Below are 27,612 nucleotides of genomic sequence, written 5' to 3'. Positions count from 1 at the left end.
TTACGTTTCTAAAAAATGGCAAGCCTACTTAATGTACAAACACGTGACTTGCGCAATTTTTCTTTTAAGGCCCGTCCAAATATTTTATTGAGGCAGCAGATTGGTGACATATTACCAGCCACTGCAGAGTCGGTTTGGAACAGCCGAAGTCCGCCGAGAAAATAATGCCGAAAACGCAGGCTATGCGTAAATCAGGGCGGCGGAGTCGGAGTCTAGGTACTACCAGAGTCCGATGGGCGCAGAACCAAATTTTACAACTGATGTTGCCGCCAAATGTAAACGTGGAATAGTAAATGGTGGATATTAACCAACCATGAACTGTGGGTAGATAAATTATACGACACCCTTATGAGGTAATTGCTGAAAATCCACCTTAATTTAGTTACGTAAATAGCCGGGAGTCGAGTTATTTTTACCAGACTCAACAGCCCTGGTTTAAAATGACACTAAATTATCACTAACTGCAATTTACACGGTAATTCCCAATCAGTTCACAATATGGTAGTTTTTATTATCTGTATGAGTAAGTATCCATACAGGTAATAGGAAAGTTTAGTTTACAAATTGCAGGACGACAGCTTAACATAATACCCAAACAAATCTACAATATTTTGGACGTTAATTAATGTAGTAAAACTGTTTCAGGAAAGTAACAAGCTATCACTAACTGCTGGCATATTCTTAAACAAAATCCGCTTAAGCATTGATCTTTATTATCACAAATCAGAAGGTATGCTACATATCTATGAGTTTATTTACACAATTTTTCACCGTGTTCACTTAGGACGCGACGGTTTCCAGTTATTGTTATGAGAACAGAAATTAAAGAAAAAACAAACAAGAAAAACACACTATATGCGATAACAAAATAAAATATACCGTGGACTGATTTTTTTACAAGAAATGTCGAGATTTTTTAACATACATATTCAGTAAAAATGACAGTAAAAGTTATATCAACATCAAAGAAAAATTTATGAAAAAAATTAACACGTACTATCTAGCTACAATTTTAACAAAATGAGGAAAAAAGAAATCTGCTGGAGCGCCTTAGTTCAATTAAGTATTACCGTTGGTAAAGTCGTTCCCATATTTAGAGATAAAGATTTGAAAAAATTATTAGCTTGGGAAAACAGAATTTCCGTTGTTTGGAAAGTATTCAGATCTTTTTAAACCATGTGCCATATTTGGTTTAAAAATTAGAAAAAAAATATTGTTTTGCCGTAAATGTGAAATATTCTGAGTTAAAACTCGTGGCTTGTATCATCCAATTTCTTTTGTTAAAATGCCATTTTCAATGTACTATTTTCAAGATTTAAATACAATCGTGACTGCTAAATATAGCGTTAACTTTTCGAGTTATATAAATTTTTAACCTTTTATAAACATCAAACAGTCAACAACTGACGGTGTCTGAAACATACAACATAGATCCCTCTATTTCACGTATAACTTATTTCGGTAGACTCGACTGTGGGTCTCCACTTAAACTGCTTTCAAGTAAACTGGGCAACGTCACGATGGTCGAACTTGATGACGTATCCCCTGACACAATTTGGATGGGGGCGGTAGAGAGCGACTGGATGTTTCCTTGGGATGAGTTCACTTGCAACGTCATCGTTTGGTTTCTCATAGGAACCTGTGACGTGAATAAACGGTCGTTAGTTCAAAGAAACTCTGAATCTGTTTATAAATAAACGAGATATTGAACTGCATTAAAAAATACACCATTTTTGATTAAATTGGTAAAAACTTTCACTTTAAATAATAGTTGACGCATTAGGTACAAAAAATAGACTCGCATATATTTTTTTGACTAGTGTATTTAAAAAATACACCAGCCTTGAGGTTGGACATTCTATAGCTTTAGAAAAAACTAAAATGTTACTTTCAGTCCCAATTTTACAAATAGCAAAGGGTCTGGCATTGTTTTGGTGACTACGTTTGGACGCCCTAGTCTGACCGGCACCGGATTTTTGGTCCTGTTTGGGGTTAGAATGGGTTGGAGTTGAAATTATTAGTAGAGTTAGTGATGTACTTAGGGATGGGGTTTAGGGTTAGGTATTCAATACTATAAACGGGGTATTCCAAGTAAAGAAAAAACATTGAAAAACGTATGTCAATATGCCTTTTAAAATGTTGAAAAATTTCGATTGGAATTTTACCTGCTGTGAAACAATCTGCGGGTGAACTTGCATCGCGGGCGATTGGTTGCTAATGGCGACCACCGATTGTCTCTGCATTGTTACGGGCGCTGACGCAACAATCATCTGCTGCGCTTGAGTCGTTGGGATCGTGTGAAGGCGACCCTGAAAATGAAAAAAAAGTCGATTTAATTTTTTGTTTTTTTTTAGCAGTCAAAAATTTTATTTTAATAAAATTGATTAAACGACGAAAATCGGAGATGAAAATTTATCCCAGTTAGAAATACAGGATTGTCCATTTTGGTAACAACAGTCTAGCGTACTATATAAATATGGTCCATTTTTCATATTTTTTATAATCTTGTCACCAAATCAGGTCTTTATTTAGCAACGCTGCATACAGATTGTATTCAGTTAAAATTAGAAGCTTAATGTTTAGCAAATAAACCACAATTAAAGAAGAATTCATTCTCAGCATTTGCCCTTCATCTTGTGGCTTATTTATTAATCCTATAATAAGTTAGTAACTAACACAGGGTTATCACACAATCTTATGAAAAAAATCATTTACTTTTGAAATATAAGTATATAGCGTTTAAATACCTAAAATTGGATCGCCATGGTCAATACAATCAAAAATATATGAAAAATGTTTTTTCATCGGCACTTTTTAAACAAATAACCTACTGTATACTAAGCAAAACATAAGCAAAACAAGTGCAAAGACTACTAAAGGATGGATAAAAAATACACGGTTTTCTAAGACTTCTTGTTTTCAAACAATACGTAATCAATTCAAAAGTATTCGAAGACGTTGTTTGTTGCAACCCTGCAATTTCAACACTGGCAAGCAAACGACACAGCTTTAAACTGGAGGGCAGTGGACTCTCACCCTGGTCGCTTGTATCTGCTGTAGTTGCGGTGGCATGAGACGTTGTTGTTGCACGAGGCCTGAAGTTGCGATGTTCGACGAACTCGATGCGATCGGCATCTGGGAGATTTGCTGCAAACGGGAAAGAACAAGTCGGTAAAACGGAAACTCTGGCATATTTTAACTCTGCTTTTTGGGATTTTTTAGTTTCGGTGTCTTTTAAAGACTATTTCAAGGGATGCGGTGTGTAAATTATCCGAAAAACAAACTCTTTTCAATAATGAGTATGGATTCCACAGTTGGGCCGGCATTAAAGGGTGTGTAACCCTACGCGGTGTCCTTAGATATCCTTGCTGTTTTCAGATTTGATTGTTCAGACACACCTTCTTCAGCAAGGACAAATAAAGGTCCCGTATTTCTTTTGTAGTGACTATATTATTTGTATTTTTGCCTCTTTTATTTTAAAGGGTACATACTAGTAATGGGATAATACATATTTTTCCACATTTTTTTTTATCTGCAATTCGGTTACTCGAGCTCGCCACCAATGGAATTTGCTGATCTCGCTACCAAGTGTCAAAACCACCACAGTTTAAATTTGCATAGTGGCTGTTATTTTATTATTTACGAAATTTACAGGTTAATCTGTTGTACTACAGTAATTAAAGTTGCACAAATAACCGTGGAATCTAGGGTTTATACCAGAGTAAGAAAAAATAAATGTTCAGACAATATGGCCGTACTTTTTCCTCAAGAATACAGAACAAAACATGTTATATCGGACCTTCAAAGTTTAATCTGGATTTGTAACAACCAATTGCAAGGACGACATTCAAAAGCTTTGCCCAAATAAACACACTAAACATTTTCCACAAACCTGAGTGCCTTGTGGCACTAGAGTGTGCCGAAGGGCTGTGTTGGTTGGTCGGGTTGAAGGAGTTTGAAGAAGCTTAGTCACAGTTAAGGTCACTGGCTGCTGCGTCTGAAAATATAATGGGAAATCGTATGTTCAAGTTTAATGGTTACAAATCATAATAGTACCGTTTTGTCTAATGTTTTACCGTTAAAAGATGTAGAAAGCCATATTTTGCACATTTGCAAAACAACACAATTATCAATTATTAATAATTATAAAAAGCCTATGTTGTTCTTTACTGAATAGCGGTTTGTTTTGACTGTTTGTGCTTCAAAATACAATCAGATAGAGCTAATACAATTCTCATCATTAATTTTCAGATGAATGCGAAAAAAATCATCATTTTGCATTTTAAAGCACAGGAAGGTAATTTTTTGTCAACGTTTTACGGTTTCGGTTGCTTTGATGTAACCTCGCAAGTATATCAAAACCAGTTTTTATTATAATTAATTATTAAATCACAGTATCTTCAAAGTTTCATAGCATTTCAGCAAGTCCTTGATTAGCTAAGGAAAGTGCGAAGATACTTAGTTTAAGCGCCAGATCAAAACCTATAATGCGAAAATTGGTCCGCCTATGAATTTGTCTACTAAACCAACATACGTAATCGTTTGTCAAATTTTTGTCCGGTTAAGTTTTACCTTGGGCCGCCTTTGCTTCGACTGTTGGGCCACCAAATGTTGGAGCACGTGCGCCTGGATCTGTGGGGTCATTCGGACGGTTGTGGTTCCAGTTGGCACTAATTGCTTGGTTGCTATCACCTGTGGACCATTTATTGTTAAAATCTTTTAACTTTTTTGTAATTAATCTAGGACGACAAGTCGACAACTAAGCTAGTTAAAATTTTACGGTATGCAATTTACCTTAAAAAATTGATTGGCATAAGACGATAAAAAATTAAACATTTTAGAGATTTTATGGTATCCTCATAGAAACATTTTGATCATAATGGAAATACAGTAGTTATTTCAGGCTGGGAAAAAATATTAGATTCGATTATGCAGCAAGTTGGGGGCTTCGGGCATTGCTAACAGAAAACTTGTGACAAAAATAATAGCACTAAAATTGTGAAATAAAAATTTGGTACAATCTATGTGCATTACGAAAAAGTGTCATACATGTCTTGGTTGTTGTTGCTGATGTTGCTTGAGGAATTGCTGCTGGAGCAAAAGTTGTGGAGGGGCGCTTAGGGAGGCCTGCAAAAACAGTTGTGTGTCTAATGGAACTACAAGGCGCTGTATCATAGATCCCTCAACTTTTACATATCATAAGATCCAATAAAAAATGTAAAAGCTTTCAGTATACTTTAATTAAACTTAATGAACAGAGCACAGCACTTATGCCAAGAGAGGCATCAGCAGCTGTTAAAAAAGATACGAAGTTTTTATAAATATTTCTGATTCTTTTAAGATGATTTAAAATTTATATGAAAAATCAAAATAATGTTAGAAACCAACACACAAAAAAAAGTTGAATTGCTGTTGACAATTGTGTAATACTTGACATGACTTGGGAATTTTGAACCAATTACTGCAGACTTTCGGACAAATGACTTTGGTTAAAACTAAGTTTTTCAGTGATCATATTTTGTAATTTGGTATTCATCTTAGTATTTTCACATAAAATAGTTTGATATCTATACGTTGCGTTTATGATATACTTTACTAGGCTTCATAATCGGAGTTTTAATAATTTAACTATCATTTTTGTGAAAGACTTGACTTGAAGTTGAATTGCTCTGACTAGGACTTGACTTGGACTTAAGTCTATTGAAAACGACTTGTTTCCAACACTGATGTTTGACAATGAACCCGAAATAAAGTTAAAAGATAAAGTAATGTTTTAGGAAATGCACACACCTGCCCACCACTGACGATCATCTGCTTGGCTTGTGACGAACTTGTGACGTTGAACTCGGAAAGGTTCAAAGCTGGACACAACAACAGAAGTTAGCCGAGAAAGTAGGCTTTAATGTATTAGTTGGGAACGTTTGTTAGTGTAAAAAAAGGGTGTAATCTTTAATCGTTTATACTAATTTACAAACTTGTTTTTTTAGAAGGGTGTATCGAACTGGGTTGCCTTAGTATGGATCGCTACTCGTGAAGAAGCCCTAAAAATTTAAAAGGTTGGCGACCCTTGATCTAATTAAACAGCTTCGAAATATTTTGCAGCATAATGGTTAGGAATGTAGTTTAAGACGTAGTAAGAATGTCGAAGCTCACACAAAAGTAGGTAGCACTTTGAACGAAATGTTAAAAAATTAATAAAGGTTATTCAAAACGTTCAAAATGGTATCTACTTCTGTATAGCTTAAATTATATTAAGCTGTCATATTGTTTATTACACTATTACAGTTAAAGATAGAGATTATATGATTCTCGTCATTAATTTTCAGATTATTGCCTAAAAATCATCACTTTGCTTTTCAAATTTGAAATGATTTCTTTGTCTGCCAGAAACCACGTTGTACGGTTTTGGGTAGTTAGATGTAACAGCGCAAACAGCTCAAAACCCAGTTTCTGATAAACGTTTGACTGTCTTACCAAGGCTGCTGACAGGAACGGTGATAGGCAGTGGCTTGCTTGTTGTTATCGGTTCGTTTGCTTGTTGAGCGGCTAAGGTGCGAACATGCTGAGCTTGCACTTGGGCTTGGATGGGAATTTGAACCTGCAACAAAATACATCAGGTTTGCTTTTTGCACTCCTTAGAACTGGCGTACTGCACCATATTCATACGATTGCTGGATTTTCGTAAAACAAAATTTGTACATTGGATGTTAAATAAGAACAAAATAAAATTGCTTTTTGATGTAGATAGATTTGTTCTTTTTAATTAAAACTGGAATTTTAATTAAATTTATAAGTTTATTAAAACTTTTGTTCAATAAAAACTAATAGTACCGGGCATCTCAATTGCGCAAGAAAGGTAAAAACTAAAAACAAGCTTTAATATTAGGTCATTCTACATCTAATACCCAAGTTTGTTCTTCTTTAACTGAAAAGCACACAAAAGCGTACTTAGAAACAAAAATCAGACCGACATGGGCATTGGGCATATCGGACTGTAACCGCTAAGAAAAAAACCTTAACCATTTACCGTAGAATAAAAAGAGAAAAATGGCCAATTGATAGTTTAGAAACGAAGCCAGTGTTTTACGTTGCAAGTTACCTGCGAAGTCCGCTGTGGAATCGTCTTACTCCTTTGTTTCATCAACGACTCAAGTTCTTGTGGAGTAAAGGCCTTGGTCATTTTAGCAACCTGAAAAATTGACTTGCTTTTAGATATTTGATTTATTGGCCAAGCTTTAGAACTGTTGGTGATTATACACAGTTGGTGAAACAACATATTGTGGATAATTTATACTTTTGTTTGAAAGCAGATTAAGCGCCCATGATGCATTAGGTATATAAGCTAAAAAATTAAAAATCTTTTACCTGAATTAAAGGAGCGTTTACATAAATTTAACAGACATAAAATGCTTCTATTTAAGGCTGTTAATTGATTAAAAACATCCGGGTTCGACTAAACAGCCTGCATTCCACTATTTACGTACTAAAATATAGTGGATGGTGGATACAGTAATCCACTCATCGTGTCACATAGTTCACCAACCCATAATTCCACCAAAGGATGGAAAATATTCCGCCACATGTTATTCCACCTATACGACTCAGTGTGCGGCAGTATTGGTTTCGAATTTGGTATTGCGAAACTCCATCAAGCCCCGAGCCTATGCTGTTGTTTACTGCATACCGGATTGTTTTGACTGTTTGTGCTTCAAAATACAATCAGATAGAGCTAATACAATTCTCGTCATTTATTTTCAGATGAATGTGAAAAAAATCATCATTTTGCATTTCAAAGCACAGCAAGTGATTTCTTGTCAACGTTGTACAGTTTCAGGTAGTTTGATGCAACCCCGCAAACAGTTCAGTTTTCATTGAAAAAATAATTTCATTATCTTTAAATGGCCGAGCATTTTATGTAAGGCTGCGAAGTATTCTGTTATAAACAACCAGAGTCAGACTCCAACCGAAATAACAAAGTCGAGTTCGTTTTATTTTCGCTGATTCATCCGAGTCCCAAGTGCGGCTCCGACTTAACAGCCTGTATTTTACCGATTTACCAAAAGTGGGGTGGATCAAACCTCCCAGAATTCTACTAACGGGTGGAAAATATTTTACTATATGCTTTCCATCCATACGATTTACAGTGTGCGCCCTTATAGGTCTCGATTTGGTATTGCATATGCGCACGCGGGACTCGGATATCCGATAGCCTTAATCGCTTGAGCAAGGTGCGTACAACCAAAAAATGAAATTATAGCTCAACGTCAGTTTTACCTGTAGTTTCTTTCCGAATACCGTGTTTGGGCCAGACACAATCGTTCCTGTGATATCTTGTTGTGGCTGTTGCTGAGTAACTCGAAGTTGCTTCATCTAAAAACAACAGGCTTTTCGATTTTGCTTACCGTTTAGAGAATATTGATTGAAGGTACAGACTGATTTGGCGGAATGGTTGGATGTGTTATTGATACAAAACAGGTATAGTTACTGTACTCTATGCAAACTTCTTAAAACAACTTATTTTTATGTATTTTAAAAAGTTGGGGTAGCGCGGAAAATGCATACTAAAAAAGGTAAATAAATGATCTAGGGAGTTGGTTTTGTTTTTCAATTGTGTTTAGTAAAGTAGTAGCATTTATAAATTTGCTCGTATAGTTTTATCACAAGAAAAGTCCTATTTAAAGATGGAAGTGGTTCTATATATCGTTATGTGTTCCTTGGCTTAGCAACCAAAAAAACATAACAAGCAGTTTATCATATAGCACGACTAAACATCGCGATGTGCAGGTATCTTTAAGTAAGACTCTTACCTGTTGCTTTACAGGAGTTGTCTGTTTGGCGACTTGACGGATCTGTTGTTGGGTGAATTTTTGAACTTGACCGGTTCCTTAGAAAAAAAAAACTTTGTAAATAGCCGTATTTGCCTAATTCTAAATAACGGAATCAGGTGGCACTAAATAAAGACTAATTGTATTGAAACTTTTAAAGCTTGTTGAGAATTCAATACAATTCGTCTATATACAGTGCCATCTAATTACCTTAGAAAACTCAACAAACGGAACTTTGTCTACCGACCACAAATACCTGCTAGGGGGTCATTTCCAGTAGACTCTTTTTGTTTAAAATATTCTAAAATTAGTCATACTTAAGAAACGCCCAAAAACAACCCAAACGCAAAATAGATAAAACTTTAAACGTGGAAGATAGAGAAAATTACAGAAAGACAGGTCGCGCCCCTCGGTCCATTTTTTTGTCAGAGCTTCACCAAAAGCAAGTAAATCGATAAAAAACAAACAAGAAAAACTAACACTAAGCTATTAAAAGTCGCACCTCTAGGTGGGTAAGTGATGGGTCGGGTGAGGGTGGCGCTGGCCCCAGCAATCGCCGTCGTTATGGTAACCATGGGCGCGTGGCCCCCGGCAAAAGTGATGGACATGGGGGGTAGCGGGGTGCCGGCCGGCTGGCGGATCTGCAGCTGGGGGGCGCTGTTGCCCGAGATGGTCCGTAGGGTAAGGGAGGCTGATGAGGCCTGAGAAAAAAATGGATTTTTTTAATTTAAAATAAAACAACAGTTAAGTAGGTGATGAACGATGAATGTAGAATAGACATACGTGTACTGTAGAACAACTGCTATCTAGCCCTGAAGTGGTTCTTCGATCAACGTTAACGTCTTACATATTAATTACAACTACCATAAGTCTTTAACAGACTAACCGAATTAGTCGATCAATTAGGGATATTCGCGCGCGCAAGGCAGGCTAGAACAACTGGCCTGTGGTGAGGTTTGAACTCACCACCTCCGGCCATACCGGGACCGTCGCTTTACCAACTGAGCTACTACACATGCTCAGAGGGAAAGCACGTCGAGAAACGTAGGTGAATGCAAATTCTTAAGACATTTCGTAATGAACGAGTTACGAAAAAACCCATGAACGTTGGTGAACTATCAGACAAAAACATTGTCATTACGAAAGGGGCAACAGGTCGTTGTTTATCTATGCGCTGAAAAAAACAAAAGTTACGAAATGTATGTTTATTAAACCGTTACTCAAAAATGGTATTTTATGTATGTATATTTAAAAAAAGCTTCATAATGAATTGCAAAGCCAAAAAGGTCGAGTAGATCGACACCATCTGGTAACAATTCCAAGATAACAATTCCGTCCTAACTTTTATAAGTGATGCTTTAATTACTTTTCACTCACATTACCCAAAGATGGTACAAGTTCGTATTGAAACGTCTTAATCAAGATGGTGTCGATCTACTCGACCTTTTTTGGCTTTGCAATTCATTATCAAGCTAGATTACAGATCCGTGCATAGTGTACGTATTTAACGAGCTGTTTTGTGAGGTAAAACTATCAAAATACCACTATTGACATAAGTCAGATGAGATTTTAGCTAATTATATTTACAATAGTAAGAAAGTACCGCCATAAAAACATATTAGCCTTGTCCAGCATAGTCGGAAAGTTTAGCGTGCTAAAAATGTTCGGCAAATGCCTGCCGCGGTCAAAAATCGTATTGCAAATCCTGGAAAATACGTACGTTTTTTTAATGTTTTAAAGTGTTTTGAAAAGCTTTTACACGCGTCATTATTAAGTAACGAATAAACACGGTACTTAGCAAACATGCGCACTTACTTTGGAAGTGTGCATTTTTGTCGACGAAGCTGGGATGGTCATGGCGGCTTGACCTTGGTGTGACCTTGCCAGGCCGGAGTTGACGATACACGGGAAAGCAGTGAGTTGGCTCAGACCAGGGGTGCTCACTGCGGAAATATGACGTCACTTTTAGGTCAAAATACACGTAAATTACAGGTGTCAAAAAGAATTGCCAATTTCAGTTATAGGACACTTACTTTATTAGGCAACTTTACCTAAATGACTTTGTAAATCATAAATAAAAATAAATGATTTTTTTAAAGGAGCAAAAGCACCTCCGAATTGTTTGCACCAATGCGCGCTTAGTGGCCGTTTATTTGCTAAAAATGTTTTAATTACTCGGTTGGCTTGAACCCTACTCAACACCAGTAACAAAAAAGCAATTCAGTAGCCCACTTTGTATAGACGTCTTTGTACATCTTCATGTTTTTAGATACTGTATTGCTAATATGAGAGAAATATATTTATCGTATAAAGTCTAAACAAATTTATTTTATTGTTTTTCAACAAATTTTTTTTTTTTCTTTTTTTGTCAAGTTTTGTATAAAACACCCACTTTGTATTGACGTTTTTCCGATGAGTTGTCCCCCGTTCGCCACCACCAGTGTGTTACCGACTTGCTGGGGCATGGCAGCCGAGGCACTGCCGCCAATCGTGGCTTGCGCTGGTTGCGAGACACCACTCAGCTGGTCTGCTGGCTTCTTCTGGCTGGCGATCTTCTTGGCACGCGCCGCTGCCACCTTTATGACGACAACAATGGCGAGTTTTAAATGATGCAGCTGCGTTTATGTCAAATGTAAATGGGCTTGATGTGTCGGTTTTTGGAAAATTGACTCTAAGTGACTGTTTTGCCTTAGGACTCGAATCAGGCGAGTAACAACGAGTATGGGTCAGTTTGGGTACTCGGTTACCGAATATGAAGTAATTCATTTAATTATTAAAATAAATAGGATTGCTCTTAAAAAAAGTGATTTTTTAGCAATACAAAAAGCCATTTATGTAAAGTGGATCTAGGGATTCAACAAATCCTAAACTACAATAAAGAGCATGCTGTCATTTTTAATAAATAAAATGACAAGAGACAAAAATAATTTACAATAAATACCACTTTCCTAGGCACCAAAGTATTGTGCATAGAAGCAGTTAAATTCAACAAACAAACAAAGAGCAAAAATGCCAAAAGCACAACAGAAGCAGAACAAACATCTAAAAAAGCAAGCACGTACCTGTGTGGGCAGAAGTGGTTTATCGTAGGTGATGCCGCTGTCGTGGAGAATGTTGGTGTGCTTTGGATTCCTCTGGAACTGTCCGCTACCACTCGAGTTCTTGGATGGAGGGTTGCGCTTGTTGCAGATCGTTTTGCAAGCCTCGAATCTTAAGTGTACAGCAGGAATTACTTTGATAGACGTAATAAGAACGTTTAAACGTTCAAAATGATACCTACTTCTGTATCGGCTTTGGTATTCTTATTACGTCTTACTATCACCTACAACCATTATGCTCCATACTTTGATAGACTTTTGACAAATAAATATAGAAAATTGTCGAAGATTGGAAAGTCAATTAAAACCTTTTAAGTTTGCTGAAATATTTTTTTACATTTATAAACGGCAATTCGTCATTAAAGAATGTCAAGCTAATGCGTACTGAGTCAAAGCCATAATGCTGTAAACTTTCGGAAAAAGGAATAATTGAATTCTTCACAAAGCATTTATTTATAATGTTTAGTCAATTTCTAGCAGACAATTTACACAGACGACAATCAAAAACGAATGGTTAAGTAAACTTTACGATTAGATGATGTGGCCACTATTTTAACAATGGGTTCTTTATTAAGCTTAAATGAAACGATGACACAGACAAACTTTTCCCCGAATACTACCTATTTACCATTCCTAAAGGGTTTAAAGTTTAGCCGCGAGTCGTAAAGCTTGTGTTACCTGCTCGAGTAGAGAGAGGTAAACTGCTGATTTGAATCGCTTGTGAAAAGTATGTTGGTCTTCTGTGTGCGGCTCAGCTTGGTTTTCGACTGAAGTTTGGAAACTAAAATAAAGGTTTAAAATTTTTTTTAAATATATTACACATATTTTTTGTAAAATACATTACCAGCTTGTTGTAATATCTACTGACAACAAAATCCATATTACATTGTTTCGCAATTTACATGTTGAATAATATGAGTTTAAAAGTTAAATAGTATAAAATGCTGTTTTTAAGTGGACAATAAGTAAATTTTCCAAAAAACTTAAGAGTTTCCCTAAATATTAGTTTGGATAAAAAAACGAATTTTGGTACTTAAAATTTGTTTTACCACAAAAACGCTCGAAAATCGAAAAAAAGAAAAAACACATTAAAATGTATTTTTTAATAACCATATCGGCAGCATGACACTATAACTAAAAATGTGGTGTTTTAACAAAAAAAAAATAAAAAAAGCGAAACAATCGTTTTATTTTACGTTTCATTTTCTTCTTAGGCGTGGCGGGTTCGGGAATGGTGGTCAGGGTCGGTTTGCCCTCCTCCCTTTGCACGATCACGCTCTCGAACCTCAACTTGCACTGCTTCGGGGATCGGAATATGCTGCCCACCGCGTTCACCACATCGGCTACTAGGTGCCAGTTGGGAGTGTGCGCCGGCATCATGGTTGCCAGGGACAACGGCATGTCAAGCACCTGCTGTACGGCCTGTCGAAAAAAGATTTGTGTCACAATGGCTGGTTTCTAAGTGGCCTAAGAGTGAAAATAATCCCGCAATCGAGCAGAGGTAATGACAAGATCCTAACCCAACTAGAGCCACAATATACTGCTCTACATGGCGCCCCATTTCCACCTGAGTAGCCCCAAAAATTTGGTTTAAATAGAGATTAAAATTAAAAGCCTTGTAGAGAGCCAGTTCAAAGCTTGTCTAAAAGAGTGGAGCCAGACATGGCGTAATGCAAAATAGTTTGTTGGATTGCGACGCACCCAGCGGTAGAAATTTCACTAATTTTTAGTTTTGTATTATTTGTTTGGATCAGAAAATCATACTGTCAGGAAATAATAGTATGTGTAAGAATTTCACACACAGCGACAGAGATTATTTGCTGGAGATTGGATCGCATGGTTGCCAGGGACAACGGTATGTCCAGCACCTGTTGTACGGCCTAGCGAAAAAATAGCTTTGTTATCCAATATGCATTACAATTTACATTTCCACTGTGTCTGTATGGCACATATGGAGAAGGCTTGTTGGAAATTGTCCATGTAGTACAGTACAAATCACAAACAACTGCCGAGAATGACGGACATAGCACTACCAAATAATGATTAGTACTATTGCTGATAGATAGAATTTCAGTCACCACTGCGATACAAGTTTCTATAAAAGGATGGTTCGGTTAGCCACTAAGACTACAACCACGTAGCGCAAGTTTACAATTAACTGCCAATAATATTAATTATTAGATCGTGTAGAATTTGGTGGCGATCATTACCAAAAATAATAGCGATGATTAGTAAGAAGTTTCTTGAAACATAATAGACATTTATGTTGGAAAACATTAATTAATGGTATCTTAGCCTCTTACCGCGAGGGTAAGTTGAAACTTAAAACATGGTTACTTTTTTTTCTATAAAAAGTTGATTTATATTTCAGTTTTTATGTCATGTCCAATATAATAAAGCGCTTTTTAGGCCGGATCCAAACATAAATCAAGACCTGTTGTCATCGGGAAATTATTTTTTAAAACTCAACAAAAACGACTTTTCAGTGCTGAAATGAATACTAATTTGCCATCATTTACTGGTCACCGACGCGCACAATGAATTGTCCCTATTAACTTGAGGTAATTTACCTGCAGCAGGGCCCAGTCCTCGTTCACAATCCACTCGGAGTTTGCCGCATTCTCGATCGACGCTTTTCCAACCGAACCGAGTTCTGAAGCGTTTTCCTTGGGAGAAGTGGTCAGCAAAACTGGCATTCCTGCAAAAAAAGTAAAAACCGTAAGTTCCTAAGATGGACCAACGAAATCCTTAAATGACCTTTTTTAATTCATACTGTTTCTGGTGTTTGGATAATTTATAAAAAAATATTATAGAAAAGTTTCATGAAAATAAATAAAAAGTAAAATACAGAAAGAAGGTTTTAGTTTAATAGATTATTGATTAAAATGTTTTAAAAAAAATAAGTATCAGTAGGCCTAAATTTTTAGAAATATCGACCTAAATTTTTAGAATATCTGTTCTTTGTGAGATTGACTTAAAACATTTTGATAATAAAAAATAAAACTTTGTTCTTCTGTAAGTTTAGCTTTCAAAAATAAAAAACTTAACAAAATTTTTTTTGTATATATAAAATTGTCTATTAAAACCCCAGAACATGTGTACTTTGCCTCACTACATTTTCCAGAACAATCACAACCCTTACCAGCTTGTGTGTGTTTGGTCGGAGTCCCGGGCAGCCCAGGAATCTGCTTGAGCATCTTCTGCTGCTGCTTGAGCTTGTGAGGTTTCAGCTCCTTCTTCTTAGCAAGGCGGAGCGGGTGGTTAAAGAGAGACTTGGGAACGTTGATATCGATCCTGGAGAACTTGCGACGGCTACCAGAGAGATCTACGCAAGATTTGGTATATTTCAAGTTTAACTTTGCCCAAAGTATGGCGTCCTAGCGTTTTCTTTCTAATGTGAAGCGATATTTTCCAAGGGTTGCCCTTCCAAAGACTTAGTGACTCTATTTAAAAAAACTTTCAAGGAATAATTTTCTTTTGATATATCAAACAGCCTTTGTAATTACTCGCCGACTATTGAACTCTAAGTTCAACCGGCCGAACCCTTATGAAACAAACAACTATAAAGATATGAAACTCCAAGCCATGGTTACTGTTTTAAAAAAATATCAGTTAAGAATAAGGGATATTTAATATGCCGGTGAATGCAATTGTTACAATGTGATACGAAAGTTTGGCCCACGCAATATGTCTAACCGCATTCTTCATTATCACAGCCAGTTTATTCAACTATTTAGTCAAACTATGAAATCAACTAACTCTCAGGTGTAGTTACAGAATTAGGCTATATTTTCAAAGATCGTTTAAGAAATTTAGGAGACTGATGTAGCTACAACAAAAAAACACTAATCGAAGCCATTTAAATAACCCACAACTAGTTTTCCCCTTTTGTTTCAAATAATCTGCCTGTTTTTCAAGTTTGCTCAGGAGCTTAAAAGATCACTCACTGGACTCGTGTTTTATCCTCTTCCGTTCTCTCTTCACTGCGATGGGAGGAAGTTGATCTTCCGTCATCGGAGTTGGGAGATAGAGGAGCGACATGCAAGCGTCCATGTAGATGTCGTTATCATCCTGTGGAGGAGTTGGTGGCAGCCAGATCTGGATAGAAATTGCGGTAGGTTACGCTTACAGTTCCTGCGTAGTTATTTCATCTTCAATTTCGAACATATTATTGTTGATATTGGCCAAGGAAAACAGAACTCAGCGAACAAATTTTGAAATTAGATTTTTTGTAAAAACAAAAACAAAATACGCAGTTATTTTTGCTCATTTCGCGCAGTACAACAGACAATAAAACAGTTCGGTTTGCCAAAAAAAGTGCTCAAGCCAAGCGCTTTTTGAACTTTTTTAAAGGGTTTCTTAGTTACAAAGAGTGTATTTAATTAGCTTTTGTAACTGCCTAGTGATCACATTAAAACGCAGCCTTTGAAATTTTATGCGGGTATATAAAAATACAAAATTCTCTTTGTAGTATTTTATGTGAATATTGGATTTAAACGCACTACTTTTTGCGATAAAATGCAACAATATACTTAGTTTACCCCACTTTTACGCTGCGAAAATGAGAACTCGAAAAAAAAATTCAATATAATCGTAGTTGAATGCTATCCAAAGCGGGCAACATTAAAATGTAAGTAAACAGTTTAAAAGGAAGGGTCATATATGAACCGGCAACTAACCCTCTCCTTTTCAGAAATTAAGCGGCATTCAAACGATGTATTTTTCTTAAATGAACTTTGAACAAAAAAAAACATTTTAAATTACCCAATAGGCATATAATACGAGTGTGTGGTGCAAAAATGAAAAGGCCTAATTAACACCGAACTTGCTTAACAATATATTAACAACAGGAAGAAGCAACTTACCGGCATCACTTCTCCGCTGAGTTCATCGATGTACATCTGGCAATTTAATCGAAAAGTTTTAGCGTTTTTTTGAAGTTCATATAATGTGTGACTGATGGACAGAAATCGAAGGTTGGATTGAAAATTTAAATCATCAAAAGTCAATGCCAAAACTACACTGTAATTCGTCCTCTGGTAATTTCTGTCCAGCCTTACTCTTTCAAACTTGAGTAACGTTTAAAACGAGAATGCATTATAGGATGGCTTTGAAGGACTGGCTGTTCTAAATGTAACCAAAACGTTAAACAATTTAATAGAAGCCATAATGCATTCAAGTTTTAAACCTCGTTTCCCATTTTACTAAATATAGCCCTGATACTTCTGTGCCATCCAAAAATGCACTCTCTAAAACACAACTCAAACTTGAAACAGCGTCACAACATGGTTTTTCAAGTGAAAATAACTATATATTGCAAGTATGCACTTTTCACACACGACACATTTCGATGCGTTTCAAGCACAGGCAATAATCACAATAAACTTTGTCAGAATAATTGACACAACAAAAATGAACAAGAATTTCCTAGTAAGGCTAAGTGAAATAAAGGAAAACTGCTTCGACGTTATCGAAAGCAAAAATGGCAGAACTTCGTCGGAAAAATATATAGAACATATTCGAGAAAAGTGAGAGAAAAAATAGCAGTTTATGTTGGGTATTTTAAGCATTTTATGCAAGTACAAACGCCACTAGTGCGCAAATACGTTTCGCAGTGCTAGTTACAGAAGTGAGGTCTCCTAACGAACATAAAGTGTAATTACGAATTAAGTAGCGACTCAAAGGATTCGAAAACATTTCGTTCCTCTTCATTTTCAGGCGCCAATGACTCTTGGTCGCTTAAATTAACAGGCTCAAGATTCAAAGTAATCATTTCCTCGCTCGTATTATCGGCCACCGTGAAATCGCACTTCAATTCCTCCTGCAAGGAATCAAACAAGGAAAAGTCCATTTTTTCAGACGGAGCCGCGGCCACAGGCGACGAGTTATCGGGCACCGTAAAGTCGAGGTCAAATATGTTGACCCTGGGGTTGTTGGGGGCGATAGGGGTGACCTTTTTGGCGCCACGCCCGACTCTATTGTTCGTTTTCGCGGTCGATTTTGGTCGCTGTACGGTGCGGTTGTTGGAATGATTGACAGCTAGCACCGGGGTCGGGTTAACGTTGTGCGCCATGAAATGCAAGGTCTGACTTTGCGTGGTCTGGGCTCTTTGGATCACCAAAGGCGCTGGCTTGGGCTGAGCAACGCGGGTTTGGGAGCTGCCAAGGCGGATCACGTTAATCGGCTGAGCTACCGTGAATATTGGCCGCGTCATGCGCGTTTGTTGTCTTGGTACAGGCGCTCTGGGCGCAAACGCGGCGGGTGTGTTGGCCTGGACAAAGGAAAACGGCAGAAAGACGGTTCCGCGGGTGCTTTGTGGCGCCGTGTAGCTCTGTCTGTGTGTCGGTTGCTGTGGTTGTTGTTGCGGGTAAGAGGTAATGATAGTGCGCGGTTGTGTAGCTACTGAAGTAGAGTACATCGTCTGCATACGCTGCTGTGGAACAGCTTGTTGTTGGCGCGATTTCGGCGTTTCGACCACTATATTGTACACTGGTTTGGATCCAACCGGGGTGGGGGGCCTGAGTGCGGGGGGAGGGGGCATCTGGGTAACCACAGAGTCAGAGAAGCCCGATCCTGGGGTGAAGAGCTCGTATTCATCCTGACAGAGGCGCGTGTTGCGTTTACGTGGACGCCCAGATTTACTGAAGGACAGGATCTCGCAAGGCCCATAGTCAGTGTTGTCCTCGTAAATACGGTCGGAAGATCGTTGGGCAACCTTCCAAAGAGGCGACTGGCGGTAATCTAAAGGCGGACTTAAGCGGCTGCTGTTGATAGAGTCCTCATAATCCGCGTTGTTGTCAGAACGCAAGGATTCCTCATCGCTATCCGGCCATTCGTCGCTGTTAAAGTACGGGCTGTTCTCGTCCGATAAGTACCCGGCTGTTTCCTTGCCGTACTCTGTCCAAAGGAGGTCATCCCGCTGGAAGGATGAGGACTTGTTCATGCTCTCCTCCGCTCGCATTCGCTTCTCCTGGATGTCCAAACGCGAGATGTTGCTGGTAGCTTTACCACGACCGCGTCCCCGACCTCTTCCGCGACCCCTGCCCCTGGTTCCTGGCACCTTAGGCGGCTTCGGAACCCTCGGTTGTCGCGGCTTGCGCTTCTTCACAAACGGCGTTGGATCGTTGGGATTCGGAGTGCTTCGATCTAGTTCAAACATCGGCTCCGTGTTCTGTTCCTCTTCATCACCGGACTCTGATGAAGTTGACATGTCCAGGAAGCAGATGTCGCGCTCCTTCTTCCTCTTCTTGCCTCCCTTCTTCTTGTTAGTGCTCACCTGGTTCTCAGCATCCTCCCGCGTGTAGAAGATCTCATCCTCGTCTTCCTCCATCCTTTGTTCCTCCTCCTGTTTGAGCATGATCAGATGCTGGAGCTGCCAATCCTTCTTCGATTGCTCCACGACGTCCTGTGAACGTTGGCATGACAACACGGGTTATGTGGGGCCAGGGCAACAAGGAGTTTAACAACTTGCTATGATGTAATTTGGGCTTTTTTTAGAATAGTCTGTTATATAGCACAGACATTTCATGTTTTTGGTTACCCTACATTGAAACGTGTTTTGAAAATTAAACTGATATCGTTTGACATCTTTGTTTGTTTTTGAATGAGTTTTGTTCTTTTAGTGCATAATTTCGTTTGTCACATATTCCACTAAGAAACGCAGTACTGATGAACTGGCTTCTAACGATGCCGGAAATGTCTTTTTCTAGCACCATAACATCACGACAACACAAAAGTTGCAATGATTCAAGATAGTGCGGTAAGAAGTTTTTCGAGTGCTACAAAACTACATAAATGTCTTTTTAAAGTGGTTTACATAATTACCAAGTTATCTAATAAGTCGGTAAGTGGACTAACAAATATGCACGTGAAAAAAGCAGAAACTTGGTAACTGTTTAAAACGTTATTTAGCTAGTGCCCATCTATATTTTACATTTCATATGACAAGCCTCAAGGGCAATACATACAGAATATAAAAAAAATCACATGTTTTTTTATTGTGTGTTGAATAGTTGAATAAAGCCAAATTTGAATTGGCAAAGGTTGACAAAAAATAAGACGGCAAAAGTAGCTGAGTTTGATCTTACCTCGGCCATTTGCAGTTCGAGGTCGTTCATTTCGACGGCTGTAAGCTCGAGGTAGTTGAGTGCGTACTTTTCAATCGGGTTTAGTTCGTCGTATATAGTCTTTAACTCTTCCTCGTACTTCGAGCCTTTCGGAAGCTTGAACTTGCTTTCTGCGAATGTAAAGGTGTTCAAAAGTGTTTGAAAACAGTGTTTTTCGGATCAATTTATCCACTAAAAATCGTTGGTGTGCCTCAGTAATCCAGTTTCCACAATAAATTTCAGACATATGCTTGTAAAACATCATTGGCAACAACTAAACACGGGGTTGACAAACAATTTAATGAATAAAATTAAAAAAACTAGGTTTTAAAGGCCTAAAAGAGTATTTGCTGGACGTTTTTTTGAATATTGTTTGAAAACAAAACAGAATAAATGTTATGGTCAACACAACAAAAAATATTTTTTGAATTATTATTTAAAACGGCAATTTCGAAACAAATAACTTAAGCTGAAAATCAAGACTTTTGGAAAAAGTATTTTCAAGGACTATTAAATACGTAATTGAATTTAAAGAATTTGTGGCAACCCAGTAAGCACCTTGAAATTTTTTGAACAACAAATTTTAACCTTTAATAACGTTTATTACCTGGTTCTTCTTCAGCGTCGGATTTTTCTTCAGCTTCGGTGAATTCTTCCAGAACTGCATCCTGGTGAAACGGAGAAATTTAGTGGGTGAAGCCCATTATTTAAATATAATCTACCTATGTCTGATTTGTTTTTCTATTGTTCTAAACATGCCTCAGTAAAATTTATCCACACAATTTTTCGGACATATGCTTGTAAAACATCATTGGCATGAAATTTAGGAAATAATAACAAAAGTTGACACGACTTACACAGGTTAGTTTACTAGTGTTATAAAGCTGACAAACAATTAGCAGATACAAGAAGTTCTTCCGGTACTAATTTGGTTTATCAGACGTTTCGGCTAGCTATCCAGGATGCCTTCAATCAGGGAATTCCTGGATAGGTATCCGAAACGTCGAATAAAACAAATTAGTGCCGAAAGAACTTCCTTTCAGAATATACTATGTCTGGTACCAGCAGCATGCATATTTATTAGCAGATACAAAATTAAAACACTCTCAAAAATCGTTTTTAACGCTTGACAACAAATTTAGCATAGTTCAAGCGACAACTAAATAACATCCAAAGTAAGTTTATGTTTTACTTGTTCTTGCTTGAGCAGTTTGGCGGCGTTTGCATCTTCCTTGTCTTCACTTTCAAGTAAAGCTTCTTCCAAATTCTCGCCGTCGTCACTTTTCGCTTCAGCAGTGCTCTGGAAACAATCAAGAAGTTTGTTAAACATCAAGTTAGAAGGGCTTAAATTGTATTTTTTTGGTATGTTATTAATTCCACATCAGGATTCAAGTGTCAAAATCACCATTATTATGCAAGAAAACAAAATCTCTCATCATATGTGGAATACATTAATTTTTATGTTAGTTTCTACTAATACAAGTCCGTATTTTTTTCAAAAATATTTTAATAAAATTTGTATGAAATAACAAAATCAAAATTCGATATTTATAAAGAAAAAACAAATATTTTGTTGATGATTTATATTAAGCGATTTTTCTGTTCACAACAACTGCAACTTTAATTATTTTACCTCTGACTTTGCAGCTTCAATTGCTTTCTGTCGTGCAGTGAGGGGTCTTTGTTGTGGGGCTTCGGCAAGATCTTCAAGACCAGAAGGTTCCTCAAACAAGTCCTTGATCGCTTGCTGTTAAGAGATTAAAACAAAATTGTTGTTAAATTCCCCAAGTTCAAATTATGTCTGTATACTATAAGGTGGGAAGTATTTTACTTTGCTGGATTACTATGTGGTTAAATCAAAATGTAGTGTTTAAGCATTTTTTGGCCTCAGTTGAGTCTGATAATTCTTCATGCATTCTCAGATTGACTGAGGCAGTTGTTTGTCATCATTGGCCAACTTTAAAGATTTAAATTAAATTTTAACACACAAGCGCATTTTGATTTCTCCATTATTTTTTTCTACTTACGTGTTTAAAGAACGCAGTTGTGAAGCTGCCGCCTTCAATGGCCAGGTTGCCAAGCAATCGCTTCTGGTTGGCTTTCTTGAGGATGTTTTCTTCCACTGTGCGTTCACTGATCAGACGGTAAATGTGGACGTCCCTAGTTTGGCCGATTCGATGACACCTGGAAATGCAAATGTTTGAAGAAAATGTTAAAATCAACTACAAACAAGACAGACCATGGTTAAGGTTTTGACTCTTTAAGGGCTGGTCAAGATGTCCCAAGTCAAGTGTTTAACAATTAAACAGATAATCATTAACATTAGGGAACCATATTACTACCATTAAAAACTTGACGAAAAATGTACTTATAACTGAACGAGAAACAGTGCTCAAGACTTCAGGATTATCGCTAAGCACTTTTCTGCATTGTGCCACGGGACTGTATTGTAAAACTTCACCAGAAAAATTAAAAAAAAATTATCAAATTGACGGCTATAGTAAAAATTGAATGTAAAGTTTATTATTGTTCAAGTCAAGGTTATGAGTTCCTTAGGCTGGTTCTGCAAGGGACAGTCCCTATTGTGGAACAGATCCAACTCGGCTCTTTTGTCATCATTAGGCAAGAGCACTCAAAAAAATCTCTCAGCTATAGCAAGGAAAATAAAGTTATTTGGCCAAAAGTTAAACATCAATTACGAATTTACCGATCTTGTGCCTGTGCGTCCATTGTGGGATTCCAGTCGCTGTCGTAAAACACAACAGTGTCAGCTCCTGTGAGGTTAACACCAATCCCACCACTTCGCGTTGATAGGATGAAACAGAAGATTCGCGGATCGTTGTTAAAACGCTCCATGCGAGCCTGGATTAAACACAAAACAAAAAACCGAATGTATATCTTTTTTAACCAAAGCAAGCGCTAATCCTGGGACCCTCAACAAGTTTCTGGGTCGCAAGTAAGTCTAAAATGTGTACTAGTACATAGTCGTCAGACACTATGCCTCTAAGAACATAATTTTTTAAACCAAAGCAAGCCTGCTAGTCTTGCGACGACAAGTTTAGGGGTCACAAGAAGGATTAAAATTAAATAAAAAATATTACAACACAAGTTGTTTTTGCTTTTCTGTCTTTAACGTTAAAAGTTATGCAAAACGCTATCCCTATAGGGTTAAACTTCACTTCAAAAAAAACACCAAAGATAGTATAAAAAACAATTCGATTCCACTGTCAACGTGAACAGCCACCAAAAAGTTATTTAATGTGAATGACTTTTGAAAACTAAGGAGCAGTTCGGAAAGTCTTTATCTATCAACATATTAACTTGTAATTTCTGGTGCAAAGTAGCAATATATTCCAGAATGTCTTTTACCATTCTTTGTTCAATTTGGGTCGATCCATCCAATCGGAGGTATCTGTAACCATGGTAACTGAGGAAGGCCTCCAAAATGTCGAGAACTCTGGTCATTTGTGTGAAAATGAGGATTCTATGTTTTTCGACCCAAAACCTCCGCAGCAGAACACTGAGCACTTGAAGTTTACCTGGAATAACAAATTGCAGGTTTACCTTTGGCTTATACTTGGCTTTTGCATTGTTGCAATACAGTAAAGACAAAACCATTTAAAAACAGGACTAATGCTGAAACTCGCGTTTCAATGTTATAAAGAGTAAAAAAAAAAACTTTAGTTTAACATGGGATTCAAGAAGATTTAGTTTTTGTCAAGATAATTGCCTAAACCGGTTTAGGAACTTGTTCTAAAATGTTCTAAAGCTACGAGTTCTGTTCTGCAATGGATGGCAGACAGAAACGGAAAAGCTGAAGATATAATTTTCCTGTTTTGATCAACACAAGCTGACATGGTCTGTGACAACTCACGCAAGTGTAGACAGGCTTTTTATACTACATAGAAAATTGCACGGTTTTATACTACCAAGAAAATACGGGGTTAACCGCACTGATTTTTAATGCATTACTGGATGACAACCCTAGAGGGTGGTGCTTTTTCCAGGTGTAGACAGTTGTTTTTCATAAAGACAACTATAAAAATACTATAGTACTGCTGTGTGTTAGTAGAGCAGTAAAATAGACAGTCAAAGCGATTTACAAGACTGCAGTTTGCTATTATAGAGAACAAATATTTAAACCTACCACAATCGTATTGAATGAGTCTTGCTTCTGGAAACTGTACTTTGGTCAGCTGCATAGAGCTGTGGTAAGGTACAAGTGACTTGGAGAGGTAACTTCGCATCGCGTCCATCGCACAAACTCTCGCGTGTTGGCGCCACGGAGTGGGGTGCGAAACGTTGAACTGCGGAGTCGAAGTTGTAACTTTGGGGATGACGAACGTAAACCTGGATTATCAAACAAATACGTTTGAAAGTTCGTCTAAAAGTCAGTATTAATTCGAAAGTAGAGACCGACATAATTGGTTTACTGATAATACTGACTGACAACAACACATGCATCAGTAAATTAATCCCTATATTTTTGCCCAGATTTTAAGAATTTTCTTTTTTTATATAACTTGCAAATACTTCCATTTTCATGATATGGCTTATTTAACATTTTCATGATTGGCTGATTTAATTGATATGTTGAATTAGATATCGTTATTACCAAAATACCCATATCTATCTGCATTATTTTTAAAGCAATAGGTTTGTTAGAATTGTCACATGTTCCACTAAGAAACGCAGTACTGTTGAACTGGCTTCTAACGATGCCGGAAATGTCTTTTTCTTGCACCAATTAACGATCACAACAACACAAAAGTTGCAATGAAGATACCAACATGATGCGACAAGCAACTAGCATACTACTCAGGTTTATAAATCGGCAATTACTACTGTACAAAGGATCAAATGAAAACAGTATACATGCTTAAAGAAAATTCTGCGTTTTTTACACAATTTACCTGAGTAAGAGTTCCTTTAACTCCTTGTATCTTTCTGGCGGTGATTTTTTAATAGCTTCAAAGCTCGTGTTTACGATTGGTTGAGGCTTCTTAGCGTCAATTCTGCAATAGAACAATTATATACTAAATCATTTACAATCATATTAATGTATTTGCTTAATTTTACGTGCTAATATTTTGGCCATCAGGAGAGTCTGATAATTCTTCATGCATTCTCAGATTGACTGAGGCAGTTTATTGTCATCATTGGCCAGTAACACTTTCATCAATAACTTTTAAAGCAAAATTGGTACCAACTTTGGCATACCTTCATTTGTTACCAGAAAATACAAAATCCTAGACACTGTTAACTTTGCGCATTTTTCCAGTAATACCTTGGTTTTGTTGCGGTCTGTAAGAATCTGATCGTATTGGCGGGAAGATATGAAGGGTAAGCACTGCATCGGAGTTCGTTGATGTTTGCGATTCTTTGTAATACTTCATCACGTCTTTCATTGCGTAAACGAACAACCATTCGCTGCACAATATTATTGGTTCATTTAAATCTACAAGTTATATATTTGTGTACAACAAGTGTGATCTAGCCCTTCCAAAGTAGTTTCTTTAACGGTAACGGCACTCGAAGGATCAAAGTTTGATTAATTTAAGATTTTATGCAAGTCCGGTCAGGCTAGAAAAAAAATAAGACTTTCAGGGCCTTGTTTGCATGAAAATCCTTAAACGATGGACTGATTGGAGGCGTCATTTTGTAGAGTTTATAATGAAGCGTTGATCACAGTTGCATTTTTGATCAGCTCTATACTACTAATAACTTGTTATATTGTAGGGACGAGTACACTTTGTATCAAGGCGGAGACCGCCACAATACGTTTATGCCACTTTTGGTTGATCTTCCCCCATGGCAAGTCATGCAGGGAATTGATTTCACCTCATGATGGTAGAGGGGGCTACGATAACAGATTAGCAAACACAATGGACATTTAAGGTATGAAAAAAAAAAAACTTGACCACCAAGCAATCTTGTACAGATTAATCACAACTCAAATATTTTCAATGTTCATTATCTCAGAAAAGAACCTACAATGCTACAATTACTGCTTTTTTTATTACAAAGCTACATCCGGGAACCAATTAAAGAATAAAAAACAAAACAATATCCCAAATAATTTGCAATTAAATTATCATTAAATTTCTTTAACAATTCTAAGGCTGCATAATAGTTTTTGCTTTTTCACAGTCAAATATCGAAATTGCCAGCTAAAACACAAACAAAGTTTGACTATAGCAAAAGTTGAAACAGCAATAACTAACCGAGTAAGATTCTTCAGGTAACCGTTTTCTCTTTGAAACTGGAGAATCTGGAAATTAAAAACAACGCATTTAAATTTACTTAAATATTGCTAAGCAAGTTTGTTTTGTATTGTTATTTGTGTTGCAATCAGATAATGATTTGGCATCAATATATTCAGATGAACTATACCAATAAATCAATCATCATTTTTGAACCATTGAGGTTGTACAACAATCAACATACCAAAGTAGTGTTAGTTGCAAAAAATTAAAATTGGACGTATTTTTTCTCATAGTTTAAACTTCATGATTACTGGAAAATCATGTCAAAAACAAATAAGAGAGCTAACATTTTAGTAAAGTTTTTTGCATATAAGTCCGCCATATTTATCAGTTTGCTTACCTTTTATGCTCTCCACCATTCCACTTGCTGTACCTGTTGGTTTAAAATAAAACAAAGTTATTTAAAGGCCTTTAGACATATATTTTAAAATTCTTTAGTCATATTTAATGTCACATGTTCCACTAAGTGCATTATTGATAAACTGAACCATATTGATAACGACCAATCTCTTATTTATGAATGGCATTGAGAGCGAAGTAAGAGTTCTGCTAATTTGTTGTTAGAAATGTCAGAAATGTCACATGTTCCACTAAGAAACGCAGTACTGATGAACTGGCTTCTAACGATGCCGGAAATGTTTTTTTCTTGCACCAATTAACGATCACAACAACACAAAAGTTGCAATGAAGATACCAACATGATGCACAAAAGAAAATGAAGTCAAAAAGCAATTGCCAGTTTTAAAAAGAAAACGTTCGTTTGAAATTAAATGCTTAAATATGGATTAAATAACGTTGTTGTTCACTTACTTGAAGCAGCTACAGTGGTTGTGTTAGTTGTAGCCTGTGCTTGTGGAGTAGTGGCTGGGGCTTGTGAGATCGGAGTTGAACTTCGAGATGAAACACCAGAAGTAACAATTTGAACAACACCGCCTAATAATAAATATATCACTTGTTAAAATATCTTGACAAAACCGAAACAATTTCCGTAACTTGGCATAAGTTAAAAAAACTTAATTTTTAATAAATGAAACAAAAGCAGTGACCGACAAGCAGAAACCTCTGCATTAAATTACATTTAGTATAGGTACATCATTTTATTTACATCTTATAACAGCAAAGTTAGGGGTGTTTAAAATTATGCAGATGTCATGACGAAGGTCGTTTAAAAGTGACTTTGTATAAAAAAAAAATATAATACCAGATTAAAAGTAAAACAATCGAATTTATTTACCAAATTACCAGCATTGCAACATTCAATAACATAATATTTTAAACTTCATCATTCAAATACATCTAGTATTTACGGAGCCGCTAA

At 36.9% G+C, this 27,612-nt stretch overlaps 1 protein-coding gene across 1 annotated transcript in view; it reads right to left on the bottom strand.

Moving 5' to 3' along the window:
* Positions 1-691: 691 nt before the first annotated feature.
* Positions 692-27,612, bottom strand: part of LOC146139320 (chromatin remodeling protein domino-like) — a 40,484-nt gene continuing 13,563 nt past the window's right edge. The window contains exons 26-60 of the mRNA XM_083391077.1: positions 27,105-27,227; positions 26,635-26,667; positions 26,253-26,299; positions 25,316-25,458; positions 24,942-25,043; positions 24,176-24,378; positions 23,398-23,567; positions 22,736-22,890; positions 22,056-22,212; positions 21,662-21,775; positions 21,221-21,328; positions 20,636-20,696; positions 20,011-20,159; positions 19,200-19,328; positions 16,789-16,824; positions 15,871-16,021; positions 15,066-15,248; positions 14,494-14,621; positions 13,120-13,345; positions 12,602-12,704; positions 11,888-12,035; positions 11,218-11,401; positions 10,641-10,768; positions 9,328-9,526; positions 8,808-8,884; positions 8,275-8,370; positions 7,100-7,189; positions 6,475-6,598; positions 5,791-5,861; positions 5,050-5,127; positions 4,573-4,692; positions 3,893-3,997; positions 3,037-3,147; positions 2,166-2,309; positions 692-1,639 (exon numbers count right to left, since the gene is read on the bottom strand). Coding sequence (XP_083247203.1) covers positions 1,454-1,639; positions 2,166-2,309; positions 3,037-3,147; positions 3,893-3,997; positions 4,573-4,692; positions 5,050-5,127; positions 5,791-5,861; positions 6,475-6,598; positions 7,100-7,189; positions 8,275-8,370; positions 8,808-8,884; positions 9,328-9,526; positions 10,641-10,768; positions 11,218-11,401; positions 11,888-12,035; positions 12,602-12,704; positions 13,120-13,345; positions 14,494-14,621; positions 15,066-15,248; positions 15,871-16,021; positions 16,789-16,824; positions 19,200-19,328; positions 20,011-20,159; positions 20,636-20,696; positions 21,221-21,328; positions 21,662-21,775; positions 22,056-22,212; positions 22,736-22,890; positions 23,398-23,567; positions 24,176-24,378; positions 24,942-25,043; positions 25,316-25,458; positions 26,253-26,299; positions 26,635-26,667; positions 27,105-27,227 — 4,382 coding nt within the window. The 3' untranslated portion in view covers positions 692-1,453. The remainder of the gene's footprint in view (positions 1,640-2,165; positions 2,310-3,036; positions 3,148-3,892; positions 3,998-4,572; positions 4,693-5,049; positions 5,128-5,790; positions 5,862-6,474; positions 6,599-7,099; positions 7,190-8,274; positions 8,371-8,807; positions 8,885-9,327; positions 9,527-10,640; positions 10,769-11,217; positions 11,402-11,887; positions 12,036-12,601; positions 12,705-13,119; positions 13,346-14,493; positions 14,622-15,065; positions 15,249-15,870; positions 16,022-16,788; positions 16,825-19,199; positions 19,329-20,010; positions 20,160-20,635; positions 20,697-21,220; positions 21,329-21,661; positions 21,776-22,055; positions 22,213-22,735; positions 22,891-23,397; positions 23,568-24,175; positions 24,379-24,941; positions 25,044-25,315; positions 25,459-26,252; positions 26,300-26,634; positions 26,668-27,104; positions 27,228-27,612) is intronic.

The sequence above is a fragment of the Ascidiella aspersa genome, chromosome 6 (genome assembly GCF_963924565.1).
Source record: "Ascidiella aspersa chromosome 6, kaAscAspe10.2, whole genome shotgun sequence".
NCBI classification, from domain to species: domain Eukaryota; kingdom Metazoa; phylum Chordata; class Ascidiacea; order Phlebobranchia; family Ascidiidae; genus Ascidiella; species Ascidiella aspersa.
This window is presented reverse-complemented; position numbering and strand designations above follow the sequence as displayed.